At 35.3% G+C, this 25,933-nt stretch overlaps 1 protein-coding gene across 1 annotated transcript; it reads left to right on the plus strand.

Moving 5' to 3' along the window:
• Nucleotides 1-25,921, plus strand: LOC116770425 (amyloid protein-binding protein 2). The gene is made up of 13 exons (XM_032661891.2): nt 1-204; nt 17,858-17,971; nt 20,387-20,501; nt 21,203-21,329; nt 21,774-21,947; nt 22,016-22,174; nt 22,248-22,455; nt 22,650-22,808; nt 23,392-23,497; nt 23,639-23,781; nt 23,907-24,072; nt 24,182-24,310; nt 24,986-25,921. The coding sequence occupies exons 1-13, from the start codon at nt 16-18 to the stop codon at nt 25,087-25,089; spliced, it is 1,893 nt and encodes a 630-aa protein (XP_032517782.2). The 5' UTR covers nt 1-15; the 3' UTR covers nt 25,090-25,921.
• The last annotated feature ends 12 nt before the right edge of the window (nt 25,922-25,933 follow it).

The following is a 25,933-nucleotide window of genomic DNA, read 5'->3' on the forward strand; positions in this document are numbered from 1 at the left end:
TGGCAATGCCGTAAAATGAAACGAGTTTTATTTTACCTCGCCAAAATGGCTGACGCGTCGTCGTCGGTGCGCGTGAAAAAAATACCCGATAATTTATATGAGGTGTGCTTAACTAATTTAGTGAACTTTTTGCAGAAATGTAAGTGCGAACGGAATGATTTGCGATATTTACCGGACAGCATCCTTATGGATGTTTATTACAAGGTGAGTGTGAATGCTACACTTCTTATCTTTGAATAATGTCGAACAAAAATGCACCGTTATTTGATTCTTTTGTGATTGTTGTAATCAGGACACTCTATTTAATGATAATTGAACATTTATGGAGTTCACGGTCATGTGATTATAGTATGGCGGGGTGGTAAATCACTTTCACTGTGAGCTCATTCGTCATACGATCCCAGAGTCTTTGTTGCGAAATCTATTGGATCTATTCAATGTGTTTACAATCATGTCTTGCGTAGTTTAGTAGGTTACAGTACTTGCTGAATGATTTTAGTGTATTCTGCTATTCAAACAAGTCATAAACAGAGTATAGGCACAAGTGGAAAACCACATGCTTACATATAGCTCGTTCTAAATAATCTTGTCGAATATTATGCCTATTAATAGTTACTGAAAAACTGATGCGTAAATTTTGCGTAAATAAGTAAATAACAATAAGATTGATCGTTAGTAACACTAAGCTATCATTATAATACGATTAATGTACAATAATATAAACTTCGATTAATGTGTCAATGTCTCTGATTGTACCATGCGAATAAAAACGCCGTGAACTTATAATATAAAATCTATTGTTCAATATTGTGCACTCGTTCGTTTATTTTCATGTAACGCAACATACAATAATACGGATTTATTACGAAATTGTTTATAGCACATGAAAACGAAAGAAAACAATGGCATGTTATGATAAGCCAAATAAATAATATGCGTACGGTAGTTAAAAAAGAAAAAACAAAACTATGGTCCATTTGTCCTATTTGTTGTTAAGAAATTCATCACAATTGTTTACATCTTTATTCGTTCAAAATAAATAGGACAAAACGAAATAATGTGTATACTGTTATTGAAAATGTCGCTGTGAAAGTTAGTTCGGGTAATAAATAATTTTTAAAGTTGTTCACTTTTAGGTTTGTCTTGGGATTAAAATTATTATAATTACAATATGTTCGCTCGTAAAACCAGAGCGTGTCAAGAGTGACCCGTATTATTCACGAGGCTAGTTTTCTTCTCTGTTCGTTACAGAATATTCAGTTGAAGTTTTTATCGTGGGTCGATTGTTTATATTTAAATCATACATTTACTAACAATTCATTCATATTAATTGACTAAACATTACAAACTAAAAATAGAGTATGTCAAGTGATGTAAAGGTGTTCGTGTTTTAACGAACATGAAATAATTCATGTTATTCAGAGAATTATTGCTTTCTTTTTACGGTTACTGGCCTTCCGTATATATATATATATTTATTAAAATTTACATTTTTGATAAATAAATAGTCGTTGCCCTAAATATTGACTTAATGGTCACTTCAAGGCGCTATTATAAAAACACGCAGTTGACTGTTGCAAAGACTTTGAATTGAATAAGTAGGTGTTACTTATTAGAGTGTACAAAAAAAGAGAAATTTACAACAATTACAGAATAATAAATACATTATTAACAAATGTATACATAAAAATATATTATTGAATTCTTATTTAAAAAAAAATCATTTGACACTTTAAATAATTGAAAATTATGTATTCAGTTGAGTTTTACACAAATAGTACACGTGGTTCTAACTTCTACCTAGTGCCAAGGGTTTATCAATCAATCAATCAGTTCCTATTGATATAAATCAAATACATGTTTGTACAAATTTATGCTGCTACTGCAATATGCTCGGGCCAGATGAAATGTGTTTGTTTGCGCTGCGCATGCGTACAACGCGCCTCGCTAGTGACGAGACCAAAATCTACTCCTAAATGCAATGTGCTGGTAACCCTGGGCAGGTGTTGTTTGTTCAGACGGTGCCGGTACTGCGACACCGCGGAAACGATACGTACACACGCACATTTACATAATCACATAAAAAATAACATCGAAATAAAATACAAGATCGTGTGGGATGTTTGTTAATTTTTTGTATTAATTTGCAAAAATTGTTAACTTTTAAATGTATTGTAAATAATTTTCAGCGTTTGTTTGTTCTTATTTTTTTTTTACAAGTAAGTAACTTACCTAGCACATGTGTCAGTTTCGATACATATGTATAAATTGATTAAATTTATTAAAGAAAAGAGCTTAATTTATTAAGACCGTCGCGGTCCCCGACGTGGTGGAACACGCGAAAGGTGTTTGTGATGCCGACGGATCGTCTTAACGAAAGTATCCTCGCATACTGAATACTAATATGATAATGATATAGACCATATACACACAGACGACTGTACAAACAACGTCTCCATATAAACATCCAGAGAAACTAGATCTACATGTTATTTTCTATACTTACATTACATAAATGTACGAACTTATTACCCAACAATTAACGAGCGTACATGAGAAGTCGTGGCGCGCAGCTAGTCTGTTGTGTGTAAAATATTTCATTCGCCATTTAATGAATTCGGAAATGCCGATGATATTAATAAATTATACAAGGAAGTGAATATTAAGTATATGAAATGTACGCATGTTTTTAATATATATAAATATAATATAAAAACATATATGACAAGTATATTATTTGGATGTAGTCACGGTCCTTGATATGTTCGTCCTCACGTCCTGTTCTCGAACCTTCGGTCCATTATCAACACAGCCTCTACGTCATTAATCATTTACGTAACACACCTTTCTATATGTACTCCTTCGTACGAAAACATGCGTCATGTTAATCATTTTCACCAACTTTCTAAATTTTCAACTCTTTGTGTCTATTTTTTAACAGCTTCTCATCATTCTTATTTATATACGTTTTAATTTAAATGGCTACATAGATTTCTTACGCGATTCTAACAGAGTAAATTATTTTTTATGAAATGTAAACATAAAATCGTCTTCTCTTGAACTGTTATAATGTTCTGTGTTGTTCGTTATGATAATAAACTCCCTGGGGAGAACAGATTGTACCGTTCGGTGTTCTCCCTCCCAGCTTGCATCGTCACAATGCGTACGGAGCTTGAACAGCTTTCCATTAATAATTATTTGCTCATTGTACTATTAACGAATAAGGTATCGGAATAACTTCATATGTAGTGTCAGGTGTTCATTAGTTGTGGTAGGCGTTAAGGTTGCCCACCAGTTTCACGTGATCACTCATCACGCATAAATCTTATCACCGTTATCAACACATGCTATCAGCTGTGAAAACGTCAATTCCTCTTATAATACTTTTCTGCTGTATATAACTTAAAATTATTTATACATACTTATCGTCGTGTGGGTAGTTGAGTACAGCTCTAAATGATGAGTTATTACGTACCATGAAAATAGTATGTTAATCGGATACTTAAAAAAAGGTTTTATATTCTAACTACCCTCACTAATTGATATCGAGTATTCTTAAACTCAAAAAACCATAATTTCTTTGTTTTGATATAAATTTTATTATTAACATGTGTATATAATTTTTTTAATAATAATAATAATGTTTAGTACAAATTCAAATTGAAAATATAAATATACAATAATAAATTTACCGTATAGCATTCGAATCTTTGCTCCGGAATATCGTTTTCCAGTTGTTTTAACTAAGCTATATATTCTATTTGATTCTTAATACAAGTGTCAATGTATGGCATCATACATGAGTGTTTTGGGAGATCACGTAAGACAATAGACATGAGTAATTTTATATTATTATATTTTCACAATGAAATGTCCTTAGATGTTCTAAACATACACTTAAAGTCCTATTTAGATATTTCGCCGATGATCGACTGAATATAGTCGTTTTGTTATAATACTAGCTCACATACAATGGAAAAGGAACAGATATACGTTATTGTTTGTGGGTGATTATATTATTTGTCATATGGGTGACGTAAATCGCCTAAATATACCAGAACTCTGTGTTAATGGAAGGTATGTTTGCGTACGATTTCACACACTGAATAAAAAAACGAAACAACGTACTACTGACTCAAACAATATTAATGTCTTATAAGGTTGATATTATATATAGAGAAGCTGAGAGCGAACCAAATAATACAAAAGCCGATACAATACAATACAGTTTCGTATATCATTGATGCGAGTAAAATTTTTATAAACATTTCTAATCGTATGAACGGTGTGTGGTGTGTACGAAAAGCAAACGGTGCTATTAAGTTGAACATGAATTCTTATGTGATATTTGCTTAAAACTGATATAAACGGACGGACTTAATGGCGGTGTTAAGGTTTGAGAAGACGGCTTTTAAAACATTAGTGTAACCGACGGATTAAGATCATGGCTCTTGAGATAAAACAGATTAGTTAGATGTGTTTAAACGAGTTTTTAAATTAGCGAGGGTTTAAATTGGTTATTAATTAAAATATATATATTAATAAATGTATAGTGCAGTTGTTTTTATATATTATTATTTTGTTTGTTAAAATTATTTATATATAAACAAAATTAATATTTTAATCGTACGTATTATTTCCGTATCTCAATTCCAATATCAATGTTTCCGGTCGTTAAATGTCAGATGTTTTGTAATGTGGGCAAAGCTGTAACGTTTCCTACGTCTGTGATCTGATCACATGATACGTGTGATATACACGTATACACGCGGTATTAACGATATTTCTCAATGAGTATCAATTAAATTAATCACTATTGTCTCAAACGACTCAATGCCAACTATATACATTACAGCAAAACACTTTCGATATGCAACAGTTTTTAATTTAAGTAGATAAATTCTGGTGTATATAAATATTTAAATAGAATACATATGCCTATTCATATATCAGAGCTCGGACCCAATTCACTCGACACGAAATAGACGTAGCCTTGACAATACGTTTTGACACAAAGCCTGTTTAAAATAATACGAAGATTTTTTTTTAAAGTTAATATTGATTCCTAATTGACACTAATTTACGTACATTAATAATAATTAACATTAAGCTAATGTAAGCTTTTTTATTATGGAAATCCATTTTATATTTCTTTGCTTTCGGTTCTAAAAGTATGTTATCTATGAGATGTCCGAAACTTTTTCTTCGAATCATGATCGTTTTAAAAGTAAAAACGTCATTAAAATTTGTTTAGCTGTTATAGTGAAGATATGTTTGTATTGAAAACAAATTCAATAAAAAAACCTTGTGTTAGATAGCGATGAATCATATCACATGTTGTGAATCTCCTAACAAAAAATAATATTAAGAGCTGAGCGCGCAGCATCCGTCTGAGATGTTAGTCATCTTATAACGGCCCATCCTCCCGTACCGTTAGGGCCATACAATGTACTCGTTTTTATACGCTCAATAAACTACTGCAAAATAATGGTACAAGTTTCTTTCTAAATATTCTTATCACTGAATACCATAGACACTTTTGTCTTTGAAAAGATTTTGGTAATTTTATACTAACATCTTCTCTGATATAATCAAGAAACTATTTTCCGACATAAAAATTAGTTGTTATTTTTTGTTTATACTTTTATAAAAAAAAAAAAAAATATATTATAAAAGCGAAACATATATTTAAGAAAAATATCAATGGTAGGTACTTATAGATAAATATATATAGAAATAGGTCACAAGAAAATTAAAATAATTAATTAAGATTGGGGACAAAGTCGTCGGTATCAACTAGTTTAGAATAAAAATCATCCAAGGTGATATGAGATCTAAATGAAACTAATATGATTCGGATATAAAATGCGTGTTTTATTTTTGTTAAAAACTACATACTCCCGACGTTTCGGTTAGTTTTCAGCAACCGTGATCACGCTTAGTGTATCCGAAAAATATTAGTTTCATTTAAATGAATAAAACTCGCGAAAGTCTTAGATCTCATTATGATATGAGATTGTTAACTTTAAATATTTTAAAGTTCAAACGGAGGAATTGACGTCCATAAGTCTGTTATGTATATTAAAAACAACACTTATATATAAATAAGACACTTATATATAAATAACAATCATATTGTTATGACCCAATCAATTTACTTTGTTCCATTCTTATTTAAAATTCCCTTCAAAATATTTCACGCTATAAAATATTATTAGCGCTATACATACAAGTCAGATGTTTTGTTTATTAAGTTAATATTATATTCTGTCTAAAATATATTAAATAGTAGGTATTCATATAATTGTTTGAGTTACTTTTTACCTCTTCTCTGGTTTTTTCCAATAAAATAACTCAATAAAATTAATTATGTTGTATGTGTGTCATGTTTCAATGAATAAAGTCTCAGTTCAAATTGAGGTCACATTGTTGGAGACTATTTTTGTTCTGGTCACATTTACACCGACCCTCCGCTATAGTAACTTGGATTCGCACACAATGACACCGCAGTGAACTTAGCTAAATAATTACCAACGGTATTCAGGTTAAATGTACGAGCTAGTATTTAATTCACACGTTCGCTTTGAAAAATCCACCGTTATTTGGTGTCCTTACAAACCTGTTAACATAGTTATGTCGTTTAAGTGATGTCGAACGATTGTCTAGCGGTCTGCGGTCCGCTGCGGACCGTTCTCAACTCGGTCCTTGTTGGCTTGGACTCGTTGGCGCATGGAACACGCTAATATTTTACATCTCACTCCGCTATGAGAAAGTTGACACCTAATTTGTTTGTACGATATCAAATCTTTGTTATTTTTAAATAAATTGTATGAGTATCGGGATTCGAATCTGCGACCGCACGTTTAAAACGTCGAAGGTGCTTTAGAAAATAAGCTATCGTGTCTGACTTAGTTAGTGACTCATGCATTTAACCCTCATATCGGGACGAGGTGCCGTCTACCGCGTTTTCATACGAAAATGTTATCCAATGTTTTCGTATTCGGCAGTATAGAAGAGACATTGTGAGATGTCACCACAGATATAAATTCCTATAACATTAGAATGGTGTAATGGCATCAAAAAATAATTGTACGAAATTGTATAAGCTTCGATTTTATTTGTTATTAAGTCTTAACATTAACATCTACATATTTAATGCCAAATGATTTTTCACGTACACTATTTTGGGACAATGTAACGTAATCAGAGAAGCCACTGGAACAGAACACAACCGAGGTCGCGGGTTCGAATCCTGTTCGTGTCGATAAATTTTTCGCTGTATATATTCTATTAAAAAAATCCAATTATTAGTTCAAGATTGTTTTAATATTAATGTGACTAAATATAGATGGATCATGTTTTCTTTATTTGTGACTTGTTATATTTTATACTGAGGTACGTAGGTAAATAATGTTGGTAATATTCCATTACGTTTATGTAATAAGTTTGTCACAGAGGCTCTATTATGAAATTCGATTAACTGTTTTTACTCTTCAGTTTGGTTCTGTATAAACTGATGATTTACTTACCTATTAGTACATATGAAAATACATGATTGTAAGTAAGGAAATGTATTATTGTAGGTATAAATTAAAATACGTTCTTGTATGTTTATATAAAGCGGTAAGGAAATAACGATAAAAGATTGTCGTGTCACGTGACTCAAAAATAATGAAGATATTTGAATTTAAACATATTTTATTAAAAAACTTATCTCTCATCCTCTGTTTTGTATAAGCACCAGCTAACGAGATGAATTCTTCTCCCTGATTAGCGAGGTTCATTCAAATGATCATGATCATGTACACATTCAGCAACAAGATGTCTAATGTGACATTTTACATGTAAATAGTAAACCTAGACATGACCCCAGCCGAACGGGGTCAAGTCGTATCCCCACTCTTCCCAGCCTCCCCCCCTCCCCCAGACACTCATACCATCTAACCCAATGCCTTTCTCCGTTTTGTGTCACATCATCGGTACTCCTTTCGCTTTTCAAGGTGAATTTCACCAAATGTTAAGAAGAAGACTTAGTTTTATATTTTATTTTAATTTACAATTAATTTATTATTACAAATAAATAAACAAAGCTTGAAATCTTTTAAATATTTCAACCGCGTACAGTTAAATCCGGGAAATAGGTAATAAATGTATAATAGCTGAGATGCTTTTCTAATAGGACAGTTAAAATATATATGTATAATGTCTAATGCATATATGAGTACAAAAGCTTGGTCGTATAAGTGGCTAAGATGCGATATTTCAGGAGTCCAGGGTTCGATACTACTCGCGCTTATACAACATTCAAAATATATGTATTTAAATCAAATATTTTTCAGTATAAAGTATTCTGTATACGTTTAAATGTAATTGTCTGATAGTATTTGCCGTTGACATATTTTTATAATTAGAATGCAATAAAAGAAAGCGTCACACTTCCCCTTAACAAGCACAGCCGGTGTCGGCAGCAAGGTGGACGTTTTCACTTTCGAGCTTATGTAAACGGACCTTTATATATTATAAGCGAGCTACATATATACATTACACTATACATATACTTGTATAATGCTGAGCATGTGTGTTATGAAGTGTCACTGGCTGGATGTTTATTAGATCCTTAGTGTATATGATAGAGATAAAGAATGTAACAGAATATGATATACATTATATATGACACTGTGTTTACTCTGGGATATTACGTTTTTTCTATGGCTTTAAATGGACGATCCAAGTCTACGTATTTAGTACTTACCATCCATTACGGTGATAGTGAAGCATTATCTATCTGTATATTTTATGATACTATAATAATTAACATATTTGAATTATCAATGGATGTACTCAAAATAGATCTCTATCATTACATTAGGTATGTTTTAAGTTTTTTTGGTTTTGTTCTTACTCAGGTTAGTATTATTTTAATATTTTCTTAATCTAAAGACTTGGAAATGAAACTAAACGGACAGCTTACAGATTTTCATGTTTATATATGACGATGAATAAATTAAAACATTACTACTGTATGAATTTCGTTTAACAATGTTACTAATGGTAAAGATACAGTTACTACGATTCGTGGATGGCAAACATTGAAAGTACCTCTGATCTAGTTACGATATGTACTGTCTGTGTAAGTTTAATGTAGGTACTATTAAGTACATATGTATGTCATTGTGGGCTTTGTTTCATGCCTGCCATTCATAAAAATGTTCATTATTCATGAATTCTATATATGAGGTCTCCAAAGTTATTTTGAATAAACAATGTAAATACATTGTGTGTCATATATGTTGTATCCAACGTGTTTATGTATTCCGACTTATCTCCGACTTGCGACTTTCCTGTTTACTTGGAAGATGAATGATGCTTAGTATTTTAAGAAATATCAGTTTGCAGGTAAAGTTTATTGTATAATGTTATAAAATAATTGTCGTACATAATTTTTGGGGTGTTTTTGACAAGTGGCATCTATTCGTCTTAGAGCCCGCGCACAGAGAATGCGGTCAGGAGAGTCGAGTTCCGCGTTCAGCGTTTATTAGAATATACCGAGTCTATAATAACAACGCACACAGAGGGCGCCGCGGTCGGACTGCCCCCGGAGGTCGGAACTCCTGACCGCTCTCTGGCTGCGCGGGCTCCTAAGCTGGTGCTTGGTGTGTGGCTTCGCGAGTCGATTGATAAATAAATATAAAAGTTTCTACTGATAGCACATTAATGTAGATGTATTAAAATGATCATTTACCAAACAACAACATCCCTTATCATTCATCAACATTATTATGATAATAAAATTCATATACATTGTATTTCAATCGTATTAACTTTCTTTCCTATAGATACTTCCAAATATGTCCAAATTTATAATGGCTCGTTCGATGATAACTGATAGTGATTATCAAAAAATATTGAAATGATAATCATAGTAGATGATTTATATATAATACAAATATATAATATTTACTAAGTCATTGGCCGACACAAATAACTTAGTCATCGGATGAGTAAGTGAGTTTTGATAGTAATTTTCTATTTATAGCTCCCCAGATCTTCACTTGTAACTAGATTCAATTTGATCGGTATAAATTCGTGTTCATGTGCACGCTTTACCACAAATGTGTGTCGTCACTTCATAAGAAGCGTTTACCGTTTCTCGTTCCGAAGCCTCCGTTAATAATGACGTGTGTAGAGGTATGAATGAAAAGCTATTAACGCTATGTGTGTGACGATACTGGTTTGTGATAAGCATGCAGATCACGTAATTAATTTAAATCTAAACGTATCTATTAGATGCCAACAGTGTAGTCATCTTTATATGATTTTTAAGAAAGATATCAGAAATATTCATCCAAAAGAGAAGTCAAATCGATTTCGACATATTTTTAACACTCGTCGAGAAAAGAGGTCTGTTAAAAGTTTGTATGAGTGTTTATCTGTGGCACCGTAGGCCTCAAGGACTTGACCGATGTCGATGTTTTTTTTTTTTCATTTGAACCAGTACCCTTGCGAGGGTTCGTAGCTATATTTGGTAAGCATAGGTGCAACAGTCTAAAATGATAGAAGGTATTTTTAGCTTATGATTACAAGATTAAATGCCTAACAAATGCATGGGAAGATTTAAAGAATAATAAAAAAAATTGTTGCTACCAATCTGAACACACAATACACTATCGCTCAATTGATTTAAATTATCAATCATTTAAGATAATGTAAGACATCGAGATGTTCTAATCAAGTAATCATTTACAAAAACAACTACAGTAGGAAGCCATAACAAGTGGCAACGAACATTCTAATACAGAAATGGAATCAAAGAGTTTAAATTAGATTTATACTGAGAGTTACATCTAAAAACATTTAAAGTGTTACATACGCAGCATCCCGAGCGCATCTAATACTTGGCAGGCCATGAAAAGCAACCGCTCAGAAGTATCTAGAATGCGGTTTGTCTGCTACAAAATATTCGCCATGGCTTCCGTGTCCCTGATGTCTTCAGATAACTGGCTAGAAATCTGGTTGCATTCCTTTAACCCTTTATTAGTTAAACGGTGTTAATGCTTACCGTATAGGAACTGTTACACGCTCGCAAATACACTGAAACACATTTGTATTATGTATTACATCATCAGACAATCACACATTATGCCTTTATTTCAGCCTGTGTTTTCTTTTTTGAATCGAAAGTAATTTTAATGTGAAGAATGACAAAAGTACGCACACCCACACAGTGTACTTTACAATAGTGACACACACATACAAATAAATAATAGACAATACTCAATAAATTATTAAGTGCCGTTTTATTTTTCAACATGGCGACACTAAATAATAAATACGGCTTCATTTATAATCAATATTAGTGTCTAGACCAAGCCTAGGACCCGGTAACCCGCTGGCATGGTTTCATAGCTGAGGCTTGCGCGTGCGCAATACACACACGGACACACACATAGACATACTCGTATAGCTATATTAATGCACACACACAAATAGTTATATTTTAAATAGTTTCGACGGATGGACATATGTATATGAAAACAAGGGAAAGTTGAATGAGCTCCAAATAGGTGGGCAATAATATGATAAAATGCTTGTTTTATTTATTGTTGTGATATTGTTGGGATGCTGTTACTGACCGATAACGGCTAGTTTAGAAGTATCAGTGGAATGAATATACATATGTATGTCCGCTATTAGATAGCTACGAAGTGTTTGTCATAAATACATAATGTTATGACAATTTTTTTTAGTATATATGAATTCCTAAACTTCATACAGCAATTAAAATACCTCCAGAAACATATTGATATATAAATTTTCTTTCATAGCTTTGTTATGCAAATTAAACACGATGCATCATTCTAACAGAGCTAACAAAAAACTCGACCAACTCAATATAGACATATTACAATATGAGAGTTACAATATGTAGGGTAGAATTAAATTTGTATACATTAACATACAATGAATATGATTCAAGTTATATATAGTGTTGTGTACAAATATTAAGTATATGATATATATATATACACTTAAATGATTGTCTACTCGAGCTGCAGGTAGTCACACCTTTTAAATTGAGGTCACTTTTTTTATTATACGTTAAGCTTTCTAGATAATTTAGTTTCAGATATGAACGTTCAATAAATACTTAGATGTAAATAAAGTGCAAAAGTTTCCAGCTACAAGTCGTAACTATTTAGTTAGTACGAGTTTTCATCGGATTACTACGCATCTCCAGTGTCAACGTTTTCTACAAAATGCATGCGATTTAGACGAAACTAATGGTATTGAGTTGTTATGTACTAGTGCTGATGTCCGATGGTAGGCGTTGTAGTTGTGTGACGAAATTTAAACAGGAATTAACGTTCATATAATTAATAATTCAATTTAGCCTCTTTCTATGCAATAATAAATTATTACCTGTTTGTTTTGTCGCACAGAAAAAATATATCTACTAAAGTAAGTATTCTCTGTTGTTTTTGTATTTTCCGTAAATAAGTGAGTCACGAGTACACTGGAATTTTAAGGTATCCGAACGAGTAATATATTTAGCATATTTTTTTTATATTATTCTATTTCTTTCATGGATAATATTATCATTAATTAATACATGTTATCAGTAAATTATCTGTATTTTATTTTCATTCGTCATCTCATCTATCTCCTACGATCTGTTTACTCGGGCGGTTATTGCAGATGTTTCATCAAATCTGACGGAAGGTTCCAGATGTATCGTGAATCATTCCTCTCTGTAACCAGCTTCACGTCCAGTGATTTGTGTTCCTTTAAAATGTTTTATTTTCATAGTTTATTTTCGTTAGCAGTTCACACGTTACTCTCCCTCTTAATATTTTTTCGTTCTATTTTGTATTTGAGTACTTATGGTAAATCACAAATAGCCTATTAATATGCCGATGGCTTCTTCTAAGATCGAATTATAAATAAACGATAAATTTCATTATATAGCGAAAGATTTACTTTTGTCATTATTGTTTTTAAGTAGGAACACAGAAAACGTTGAAGCAAAAGAAATACATTTGTCATTGGAAACGTTATAAAAAAATGAACCCAGCTCATTAACCCCGATCTCAAGGCTGGTTGATGTGAATCAGTAGAAAAAGTGTAACAGGCCGTTGAACTACTGAGCAATAGTCGAGCGTGCTGACCGGTCAAGGTTAGGATTGACAAACATACATACATTAACTTGGAGCTGATACGGCTATAAAGGGAGTCCCCAGACTCCCAAAAACATATGGAATTACTTTCCCTTTCATATCACAAAAAATATAAATACAACCTGTATACAATATGCCTATTATTTTTATATATGTAATTCTAAAGTAAATATACTACTGTCATTGGCAATTTAGGGGTAAGACTGAAATTACTGTTATATATATGTATAATGCAATCAAAACAAGCCGCTGTTAAAGAAACTTGAAAAACATCATAACCTTGCGCAGACGCAGCCACGCACAGTGCTCTCAAAACCATACGGCTGCAGAGACCGCCAGGCCAAAATGAGATTTCCACTTGAAGACACAAGGTTCAACTTCGCCTTTGAGGTTACAACATTTCGTCAAGTCTTCCGTAACAAACATTTGCATCGGAATCCGCTAAATTGGTTCTAAATTATTTAGTCTCGTATTCAAATTGAATAAGCGGTCGGTCCTCATTTTGAGGCAATCAACAACTTGTCAATAAATTACTCGCTCGATTTTCTTCCTTTGAATTTAAAGTTGAAAGGAATGCTACACTATGTTTTCCACCCGACTCGTTGGACCACTTGTCCTGGCGATGTCGTGGAATGACTTTTCCAAGTTTGTAGTTGTCCAGGAGTCGGTCTCAAAGTGCATCAGTGGTGATGATGTGATGTTGACTGTAGATGACACAGATCGATTGCGGCTGGCATTGAGCGATGACACCAATATCCATCTAACTGGCTTTGTATGACGTATATGTACAGAATTACTTAGACCTCACGTATTTTATGATAAAAAATAACAATTGTACAGTTTGAACGAAATTTTTGAGGAAAATTCAAACAACACGGTAATATGTAAAATAAGCAAATTATTTATGGACGATGTTAAAAACGATGAGCGTTCACTGTCAAAGGTGAGTTTTTACTGATAATAAAAAATCACCTCTACAATAGGTTTCGTAAACAGAAAAGGTAGTTGAGATGCTTTATTGTGACGTCATTAATACGTCACTGTCATTAATGTGCCCCCGAATACCGAATTCTGTTTAGTTTATAATATTTTTTTTTAATCTAATGTAATATAAACAGATTATACATATATATACTGTCTTAATCTCATTTCAAATTATTATTTTCTTGTTTACGAACGATACGTAAATAGCAAGTAAAAAACTAAATTTGTCGTATTAAACTGTCCTTAGTCGAAACTGACTAATGTTCTGAAATTTTTTGTTTAAAGTTTTCCCAGGAAACGGTTCCATACTGAGGTAACAGCGTTTTCATAATTATTTTCTATTAAATATATTAACGTGTTTGTATAAAGACAGTTATGTTTCACCACATGGAATACAAAATCACATTTTTCCACAGCAATGCAGCCAATCAGTAATCACGTCTATATTTATAAGGAATTCATATAAAAAACAAAACATATATATATTTTTAAAGAACTCACATGTCAAGATTAAATCTCGGGACGTATAATTCGTTTTTACTTAATTCGCGGAGTTCAACTTACAACACCATCGAACCTGTAAACACTGGCGATGAAGCTGTTACTGAACATGGTGTTGCCAGTCTGATATATAGTTTAAAAGAAATTAATGAGATATACATATTTTCAAATATAAGGAGGGTGATGTTAACAATATATGTTCTATATAATAATCATCGTGCATGTAACATATATTATATTTTTAAAATATAAAATTGTGGCCTAAAATTATATGAATATTAAATTTAAAAAAAACCTTATTTGAATTGTATTTAAATTAAATTTCAGTAGTATATATTATAAAAATATAATCCTGTGATATATCTGTATACATATATAATATGTATACATATATAATATATATACATATATTATATATATATATATATATATAATATATATATATATATATAATGATTCTACATTTATTTCCTGTCAAACTTGGCATATATAAAATATTACTTACCAAATTTATTTATATCTAAGAACCCGATCGTATATAATAGGAACATCATCTCCGAGAAACATTTTATTAATTTTGAAAGGCAAGAAAATATACTTTATACTATTTAATGTATGTAGTCGTATGTGTGGTGTAAATGATTGACTATTTCGATTACTAACAATATATGTACATGAAGTGCCCAGAGCACACAAGCATGGATAGTGAATGAACTCAAATTCACATTGATTGATACAACGATGATAAGTTAAAGTTAAAACAGTTAAAGTATTGGCTCGAGAAGAAGAGGATTTTCAGAAGAGAGAAGAAAACATATGCGTTAGTTACACTCACAAACATGTTTAAGGAATGTTTGTCATTTACTATTTGGTCTCTTTTAGTGTTCACAAATATCGAACTAAGAATTTGTGAGTAACAATAATACGTATCGATGAGACAATTTGAAATATGGCTGTTTGTGCGTGTTTGTCTGTCCATTGATAATTACATAACACGGGAATGACTTAAATTCATTGACGTTATTCTATACAGATAGCGAGCCCGTTGTTTACAAACGCGCTTTCCTCTATAGTGTTGTACAAACAATCGCACGTTGTAAAACTGAATTATTTCTGTGAAAAGGTAAATCCCATTATCACGACGGCATCGTCTGATTGTTGTGTTGCGTTATAAGGCGATCACACAACCATCACACGGGAACAGGCGACATGTTTACGCGTTGATAAGGATTGACAAATCAACTTAGTACATGTTAGTTTAGCTTAATGTCTAATTTCATACAGTTTTTTATACCATATGAATCACGTCTCGACCTGCTATATACACGCTAGACAGACGACAACATTAATAATTGTACTATAATTAATGTTTTATTAAAAAATAACAGAATCAATTTTTTTGAAAATATCTTTGCATCTGAATAAAAGCTTTATTATTATTACTATTATTAGAATATTTTTTTTATATATCGATCCCTGTGACCCCGTGAACTTCGTCTATAAGAACAATATCCTATTGCTCTATTTTAAAGGAGATTCTAGAGCTTCTCAAAGTTCCATCATAATGAGATCTAAGATTTTCGCGAGTATTCATTTAAATAAAACTAGTATTATTCGGATTTACTACGCGGATTTTTATTATTTAAAAACTACATAATCCCGACGTTTCGGTTACTTTGCAGCAACCGTGATCACGGGCAGACGAGGTGTGAATGTCTGTCAGTTGGTCCTTGTTATTTATCATCTACCGCCATCGATTTCTTAATTTTCTGGCGTACCGCTCTGGATGCCGGCAGAATGCGTTCACGGTGTCTTGAGGTGTGTCCAAAAAAAGACATCAAAAAAAAAAAAAAAGACATCAAACATAGCGGCAGGATACTCCATCAGGCATGTCCGTAACCACACCGCAGGACCTCAAGACACCGTGAACGCATTCTGCCGGCATCCAGAGCGGTACGCCAGAAAATTAAGAAATCGATGGCGGTAGATGATAAATAACAAGGACCAACTGACAGACATTCACACCTCGTCTGCCCGTGATCACGGTTGCTGCAAAGTAACCGAAACGTCGGGATTATGTAGTTTTTAAATAATAAAAATCCGCGTAGTAAATCCGAATAATACTAGTTTTATTTAAGTTCCATCATTATAGGTATCCAAATTAATTTCAGTTCATCAATCTCGCTTTTATTAATTACATAGTTTCATCAATTACATCGATAATATTTATCCAACTGCGACGTTTCTTAGTTCTCGTTTGTTTTGTCTTTTAAAAATTAGAATCTACATACAAACGCTTTCTTGAGAGGAATGACTCGACGCAGAGAAAGTGTTTTTGATTTGCTCGATCACTTAAATCTGTGAAAAATGTATTTTAACCGTCTATTGATACCAGACCCGTTCTCGGAACTCAGTCATGCTTATGTTATATATAGTTTTATTGTATATATGTCTGAATTGACTTAAGTCGGATAACATTATCCCATAGTAAATGTCGTGATGTAACGATGTCTTCATCACGCCCGTCGTATTGTTCTCTCGTCTGTCATATGTAGGTATGATGATCACGGTCCTGTATAAATAAAATATTATATGTTTAGTTTTTTAATGTTATATTAAAGTTGGTATGATGTCCTCGTTATGTACGGAACTGTTGGTGGGTTGACTTGAACCTTACGACGAGGATATTTTTAATTCATATTACATGTGGATTTATGTCAAAGAGAGATGTATAATATAGTCGCCCGTCTTTGATATAATAAAAATGTATAGATTTAACTGTAAACCGTGAGTTACGGTTGAAGCCGAGGACGTCGACCGACTTCGCTCCATACACCTTGTATGTACATACATAAATTAGAGCCCTCGTGTTTACGTCATGTGTACATTGACACTTGATATTAGATGATGTATTAAAGATTAAACGGACCGTTCTCATGAGACGATACGTGATTGTTTCCTAAACATTATTATTTATAAGGACCTCGAGTACTGTTATGATTTTTTTTACATTTAAAGCTTTTCGCAAATTAATAAATATAAGTAGTTATTTATATTCAACGCCAAAATATCTGTACCATTTCATTTGGAATGTTTAACGGAAATTTAAGTTTTTTTATTTTGTTGTTAGTTTCATAATTTCTTTTTTAACTAGGACAAGCAGAACGTAATCATTGAAATGTCACATTTCATTGCAGATGTTGCAGGAGAAGCGTCTCTGTATCCTGGGCGCAGAACTATCAGAGCTGGACATCTTTGAGAGGCTGCTGCGCTTTTCGGGAGCACAGCTGAGACTGCTGCAATGCTTTCAGGTTTGAGAAACTTTGATTGCTAAGTGTGAAGCGATTGAATTTTAAAATAAATAAGTGATTTATATTAAAAATTTGTAAATAAATTCAATTAAAAATTAATTATGTTATGGCATTTGTACATACTGTAACTATTGCTTTATATCAAACAATGTGGTTGGAAGATATTGCCAAGGCTTAAGATGTATTTATCTGATCTAATGGTAACCATGGCAACAATACGACGCCACCGTAACACACGAGTATGGTATGAGGACTACATTTTTTTAACAATACTCCATCTGAACAATCTACAACAAGCGCCCGTATGTAAATGGGTCAGTACTTTTTTATGTTTCAGTGACGTCACGCCCTCAATGACGTCACAATGTTTCCATTCCATATCTTCCTGCCATGAAATCGTCAAGGGCATCAGATTAGTGTTACGAGAACACGTATGCGGGAGTTTTGATATTTTAATATTATGTATTCCCTCATGAATATATATGTGTATATAGTATTTTTTCATTATTTTCAATATGGAAGATTTCGTATAAGATTATTTAGTTACAGCTAAATATATGATAATGTATATAACAGCAACATATTTACGTAATACATCTGAATAAATGTATTCACTGTAATAATTCCTCGTTCGTAGGCTGCAGCACGCACTAATCGACTTATCATTATATATATCAAAGGTTTTATCAGTTGAACAGCGATGTTGTTACTAATGATTTTATATATAAACATGATTTGTGACTTCGCTGCTCTAGGAGGCTCCAAACTATATATATCACAGAGATGTAATTACAATACTTTAAATATCCTATATAATATTTTTATTTTATCATCATATCTAAGATAAGTCTCATTATGTTTTCTTTTGTGACGCGCGCTTACTCGAGTTTGTTTGGTCAAATAAATGTATCTCATGGCAACAATGTTAATGTGCATCATTTAATGTTCTAGTGACGCATTCCGATGTACTGTAGCGGGTTATATGAAGGAGGGGAATTATTCTATAATTTTGAGTGTTTTAATCTATAATTGTTTGACAAGAAAACGACGTACGATATTCTATTTCCTATTGATGAATGCGAAAGTTTGTGAGCATGTACGCATGTTTGTTGCTCTCTCACACGAAAACTATTTAACAGATTTTCATGAAACTTTGAAGTGACGTAGCTGAGACAACAGAATAAAGCATAGGCCGTAATTCATTTTTAATTTCGAGTTTCTGTGGGATCATTTCATACCAGTTGTTTGTATGGAGTATGAAGTCACGTGATACAAAGTATCGCTGACGAACGACTAACATAATACAAGTTATTGTTGTATTCGCATTATATATCTCTCACTGAACGTTATTCCGAATATCGTTCAGGCAAAGTCGCAGTCAAAAACTAGTTATATTAATGAAATGCAGTGTCTTTGTTTTGATAACGTTATTTTACCACTCATGTCTTGTTACAGCCACTTCATACTGTTATTTCCCCTTTAAATATATATATAATATCTTTCAAACCTGATAGAAACGTTACTTTTACAAAAGTTAACCGAAGCGGTCAAGCATTCAAATTGATGTAACATGGGAAACTATTTATTTCTTATAAAATATTTGAATCATCAAATAATATAAATAACATAAGGGGATATTAATAATATTCACCGGCTATTATTTCTATTGAAAATAACAAATATGTTTTTAATATGCTGGTGAGCCAACAGACAAAACTTTCCTTAAATAAGCACAATTGCTAAACCGACGCTATTTGTATACTTTATTTGTTATTTCTCATAAACAGTAATATATTCTTATTTATTAATTAGTACCTAATGGTTAGTGTGTCGTTACTTACGCTGAATGACAATATACTAAATACATTTTATTGAATAATCTATACTATACGTGTAAATATTAAAATTATGCTTTATCCGAAAAGGACTTTCTTTGTTCAGTTTGTTTTGATTTTAAAAACGTAAAAAGATAGATAATTAAAAATAGTGTTAATATTATAAGCTCCACAGAAAATTATATTATTGAGATGCTAATAGGGCTTTACTACTGTACATTATTTTTATCATAAATATGAGACATTTCGGAACTCTGCTTTCTATGAACTTACAAGTGACACAAGACATACGTGCATACAGAATATACACGCCTCATGCGAAGCCTTGGACCATATTTAAACAAGCGCTCACAAATTTATCAACCGCTACCTACATAGAGTGTGATTTTTAAATATATGAACAGTTTGTCTGTGTGTCATCGTTTCAAGAGTAAACTAATTAATTGAATCGTATCAGATATCTTATATCCGTCACCAGGAAGGAACCGCCGAGACAATAGTTTTGTCTGTGATACACGTTTTGTAATTGTTTACAATGTTACTGATGAATAGTTTTATCTGTATGTATGTTTGTTGTCAGGCGGTGATAGAGCACGGCTCGAAGCTGTCCGCGGAGCTGGCCTGCGGCTACCTCGCCAGGTGCGACGCCAGCACGGACTCAAACAACACACTCATACAACTGGGACTACGGCTGGGTGAGTTACTAACCTTATGACGTGAGCTGTATATTGTTGTCAAAGCAGCAGATATAATGCCATCTCCTCACAGTGTATGTTATCAGTTTTAAATCTATTTACTGTAAATAACTTGCGCAATGATTATTATCCTTAACAAAATAAGTTTTAAATTTATTTTGATGAGAACTAGGTCTGAGATGTTAGGAAACGATCTCATGAAAATTTATATACATATAGCGTAAATATCACCTAACGATGAATTCTTCGTAGCACCCTGTATAAGCTCTTAATGTTATTTATTGATTTCTTTTAAAAGAAATAAGTTTTTATTCATTCTCATCTCGTCTGCCCGCGATCACGGTTGCTGCGAAGGAACCGAAACCGAAACGGAGTATGTAGTTTTAAAAGAGACGAAACCTCTCAGCATTCAATGGATTCACCGTGCGGGTGCCGGGTTGCTGGGATAGGAGCTTCAACAGTGCCTGGGACTCGCGACCCAGGTGTAGCTTTAGGGGACCTCTATGTAACGCGCGTTAAACTCTCACCTCCACTGTTCAAGCTCCTCTCCCTACCTAAAACATAAAACACGCGTAGTAATGCGAAAAATATTATTTTCATTTAAAGTTTTTAAAGATGACAGCGCGGGGGAGTATTGTTCAATTAGTCTTAGCGCAATGATAGAAGACCTTCCATATATTCGTTTGTCTGTGTTCACTCAGGTGGTTTCCTGAACGAGGCCGGCTGGTACGCGGACGCTCAGAGGGTCCTCGTACGATGTCGGGACCTCTGCCAGGCCCAGCCGCAGACGATACATTACAAACGATTGACCCTAGAATGCTGTCACAGGTACTCGACATAAACATGCAGATATGGAGACCTCTTGTGTTTTATATACAGGTTGTAAGACGTAAAGATTAAATGTAGGGTAGTTGGTATTCTCACCGGCGGATTCATAGACTGCTGTTAACGAAAACAATCGCGATCACTGAACATACAGCGAATACGGTGTGGAGCGAGCTCCGTCTGTACGGAGGAGACTCATAGAGGACTTGATGAATGAGATTTGAAATGTGACTTAGTAAGACTTAAGAAGCGGAATGTGATAGTGAAATAACAACACATAGAATGAAAACCAGTCGCTCTAAGACTGGTTTAAATCTAAAAAGTTTGAAAAAAGGTGTAACTTAAATTGCAATAAGCACCCGAGATGACAATAACTTCATAATCAGGTTATAATATATACATGTACTAGAAGTGAGTCGTATAATGTTGTTTGGTTTCATCTTCCAGACTTCTGAACACCCAGTCGGCGTACTGCTGTTTAGCGGCCGCTGCGGAGACGTACGAGCTGGCCCTCCAGCTGCTGGGCCTGCCGGGAGACGCCGCCCTCCGCCTCACCGACAGGCCCATGCAGGTCGCCGGGGAGTGGTTCGCCAGTATGCTGCAGGACTACGAGGAAGACAGGTGACATGCGGGCTACGGACACGTCACGCACTGGTGATTCTGTACTATAACGTGTGTATGTCTGGCAGTGAGCTGAGTGCGAGCTGCGGCTCGTGGAAGGCGTCGTCGCTGCTCGCTCGCCTGTGCAAGGAGTTCAGCGCTCTGTTCTTCTTCCGCTGCGACTACAGCGCCGCCCACGCCTGGAGCCTGGCCGCGCTCAGCCTCCTCACCCCGCACACGCCCGCCAAGTGAGACCATACACATTCATATGAACAACGGTACTAGTGTGACCGCGCGGTGCTGATTATGACGTCTACCCAGGATAACGGTGGAGGTGGTGCGCGCGTGCGGCAAGGCGTGTGTGGTGAAGCGGCGGTTCAAGGCGGCGGGTCTGCTGGTGAGGCAGGGCGTGTCCCTGGCGAGGGCGGCCTTCGGCACCCACCACCCGCGGTACGCCGCCGCCCTACTCGACTACGGCTTCTACCTCCTCAACGTGGACTCCATCACTCACAGCGTGGCCGTGTACGAGGTGATCACTCCATTACCGACGACATATAACATTACATTACTGATGCTCCATCTAGCGCTAACCTGCCCACACCTTAAGGTGTTCCAGGCGGACAGAAAAAATAAGATTAACATAAAATCAAAAGTGATCGGAACCACCTCCGCTGTCATTGAAAAGATAACGCCACTATATGTCCAAGTGTGTCTCGTCTCCAGGAGGCGCTGGGTACCCTCCGACGCGTGTTCGGTCGCAGCAGCCTTCACGTGGCCACGGCCCAGGAGGACCTCGCCTACGCCCTGTACGTGCTGGAGTACTCCTCGGGGAGGTTCTACAAAGCCAGAGACCACGCGGAGAGGGCTATAAGGATTATTGAAGTGAGTCACGACACTTCATATAATAATTGGAGTTATTAAAGACCTTTATTATGCTTCGTTTATTTTTGAGAAGTAGGGGGGGGGGGGTCTTTTGGTTCTGTGTGTTGTTGATGTTCAAATAAGGATATAATAATAAAAAATTGTTCTTGGACTCCCTCCTCGCGGAGGAAGTGAAACTTGGTAATGTTGGATGAAAGAGGAAGGTGTGGAAATTGAGTTTTAAAGAATTTTGTCTTTCTTTAAGACAAACTTAATTAACATTACTTACAAGTCACAATAGATTTCCCACATGCGTCTGAGCACCACGCACTCCCTCTCTATCTTGCTTTATCTCTCCCCCCCCCCCGTCCCCGCAGGAGCACATATCGTTTAACGCAACCTTGTTGGAAGTCGCATAAGAAGTTTCGCTTCAAGTGAGCTTGCTAAGTTACGTTTCCCCAAGTCTTGCACAGTCCAAAAACACACGTCGTTACTATCACGTGGTGGCTCATGAACGACACCGGGAGATGGCGACATTAACAGTCGTGCCGGGGATGACGTGTAGTGTAGTGTGTATGTGACGTGAGCGTTCCGTTCGTTTCAGAACCTCGTGCCTCCTGACCACTTGCTGCTCGCGTCTGCGAAACGCGTTAAGGCACTCATTTTAGAAGAAATCGCCCTGGACACACCCGCGGGGCAAGACATGAGAGGTACTGGAAAATCAATGACTAAATAAAAAATTCCTTGACAGTCAGTCTTTCAGAATTATTATGGGACTTGGTATTTAATAGATCACAAACGATAAAGCTGGACTTTGGCACGTTTATCGACATTTAAATATTACTCTCCAGAGCCGAGTCTTCTAGAGGAGTCCGAGGCGCTCCATAAAGCGGCGCTCGAGCTGAGCATGATGGCGTTCGGAGAGAAGAACGTTCAGACGGCCAAACACTACGGAAACCTCGGCAGACTGTACCAGAGCATGCAGAAGTTTAAGGTCGACTCCCGTACATACATTACTACCACCATGGACCACACACGGCCCTGACATACATACATACTACTGAAAACAACTCGAAAACTGGCGCTACTGTGTAATTAAACCGGCATTCTCATTAATAGGACGCAGAAACCATGCACCTCAAGGCCATAGCGATAAAAGAGGAACTTCTCGGGGCCGAGGACTACGAGGTCGGCCTGAGTGTGGGACACCTCGCCTCGCTCTACAACTACCACATGAACATGCATCGCGCGGCTGAGAAACTATACCTCAGATCTATATCTATTAGTGAGAGCTCGTCTATGTCTGCTACCTTCTATGTTCTTGTGGATAAATTGAACTCATGCTGTTGGTTCCCGTGACAGCGCGTGGTATAATGTAACTCTTCACATTTCAGGTTTAAAACTGTTCGGCGAGCGGTACTCGGGGCTGGAGTACGACTACCGCGGGCTGGTGCACGTGTTCACTCAGCTCAAGAGGCACGAACGCGCTCACCACTACAACGCTCTGTTACAGCACTGGCACGGTACGGCGGACATACGTTATTTATTATGTGAAAGGTGGCTAAATGGATGCGTTGCCGACCTTGATTGTTGAGGAAAAGGGAGGGGTGGGAATAAGGAAATGGGAACCGGCTCCCTCACTCATCGGACGAAACGCAGCCACTCAAGGCTACTTCACTCCGATCTTGTGTGAGAGGGCGGTACTTCCCCGGTCGAGCCGGCCACCTCCTTACTTGTCACACATGCTCAGCGGAAGTCTTTAATGCTGTGCCGGTCGTAGCGCACGTTTCAACTTTTGCAATACTTTTTTTAGTTTGATCGTTATTATAAGCCTGTACATGTGAGACGACGACACACTTGTCGTTAGATTATATTTGGACCTTCAGGCTATATAGATAGGTTCACATGTATACATAGAGTATAGACTTACCCAAGTGGTGCGCAGGGATAAGGCTCCACGTATTGGGGTTAACAATAATAACAGTGACGGAAGTCGAAATGTGAGAATCCAGGGGAATTCCTTTAATTTCGATACTTCCATAACAAAGAAGGAAACTCATGGTTATAGCAACACTGCGTCCCTATTGCCATACATGCCGTGATGTATATACTGTGTCGTAGAACGTAAAACTAAGGTAATATTGTTCTGTGATCTGGTACGGTGTGTTATCTGTTAACGTAAACCTTGTAACCGTCAGATCTCCGCGAGCAGTCCAAGGCGGAGCAGCAGCCGGCGCTGGGAGACGAGCAGGTGATGCCGCTGGAACAGCTGCAGGCGCACTTCTTCAACAACAACGACTGAACCCCTCGTGACCCGCTGGCGAGATCTGTCGACTACTGCCATGATGTAGCTTCGCTTGCGACTCTGTTAGAGTTAATGTTGTGGCAACACTGACGGCTCTGTCTGAGTTAACGATATTCCATTGGATCTTTTCGTTCGATGCTTCAAAGACAGCGTCCGTCTAGGATTGTTTTATGAGACTTGTCTCGGTCACGAAACGTCTTTGAATGTGATAAATTTTCTGTAAAAAAATATTAAGTAAACTCGACAGATCTACCGATAGAGCTTTTATGTTCCTCACGTGTAAGTAATGTTTTTTATATATATATAAACTTGTATAAATCTTAGTTTATGATTTATCGCTTTAAGAAAATTATTTTTAGTATATATTTTGACGTGCAATGACGGCAGCATGTGTAAATATTGATTTGTTAACGCCAGTGTTGCCAGGTTTTAATCTTCGCTCGTGTATAAAGCGTCGGATGTCTCACGATAAGCTAGGCGGTACTTAACAATATATCGGACGGGTGACGGCTGTACATAGAAGCGCGCCGGGCACCGTTTTGGCAATACTATATATCGGTAACTTTAAAAATGCTTATAATAAGATAAAAATCTCAAAGATTTAGATAATGCCGGGAATGTAAGCGTTCCTTATTTAGATGAATACGCGCAGTCGATGAGTATTTTATTAAATTTTATATTCAAAGTGTAGGCAATTTGTAATTGTTCGATAGTCTGTAGCGTTACTGGTATAGAGATGAATATGAATTGTCTATGTTTGTGTATTGTCTATGGCTGTACAGATGATGGATGGCAGAGTTGTGGAGCAAATAAATAAGTTTTATGATGACATTAGGCGTTT

Source organism: Danaus plexippus, assembly GCF_018135715.1.
Source record: "Danaus plexippus chromosome 13 unlocalized genomic scaffold, MEX_DaPlex mxdp_15, whole genome shotgun sequence".
Classification (NCBI taxonomy): domain Eukaryota; kingdom Metazoa; phylum Arthropoda; class Insecta; order Lepidoptera; family Nymphalidae; genus Danaus; species Danaus plexippus.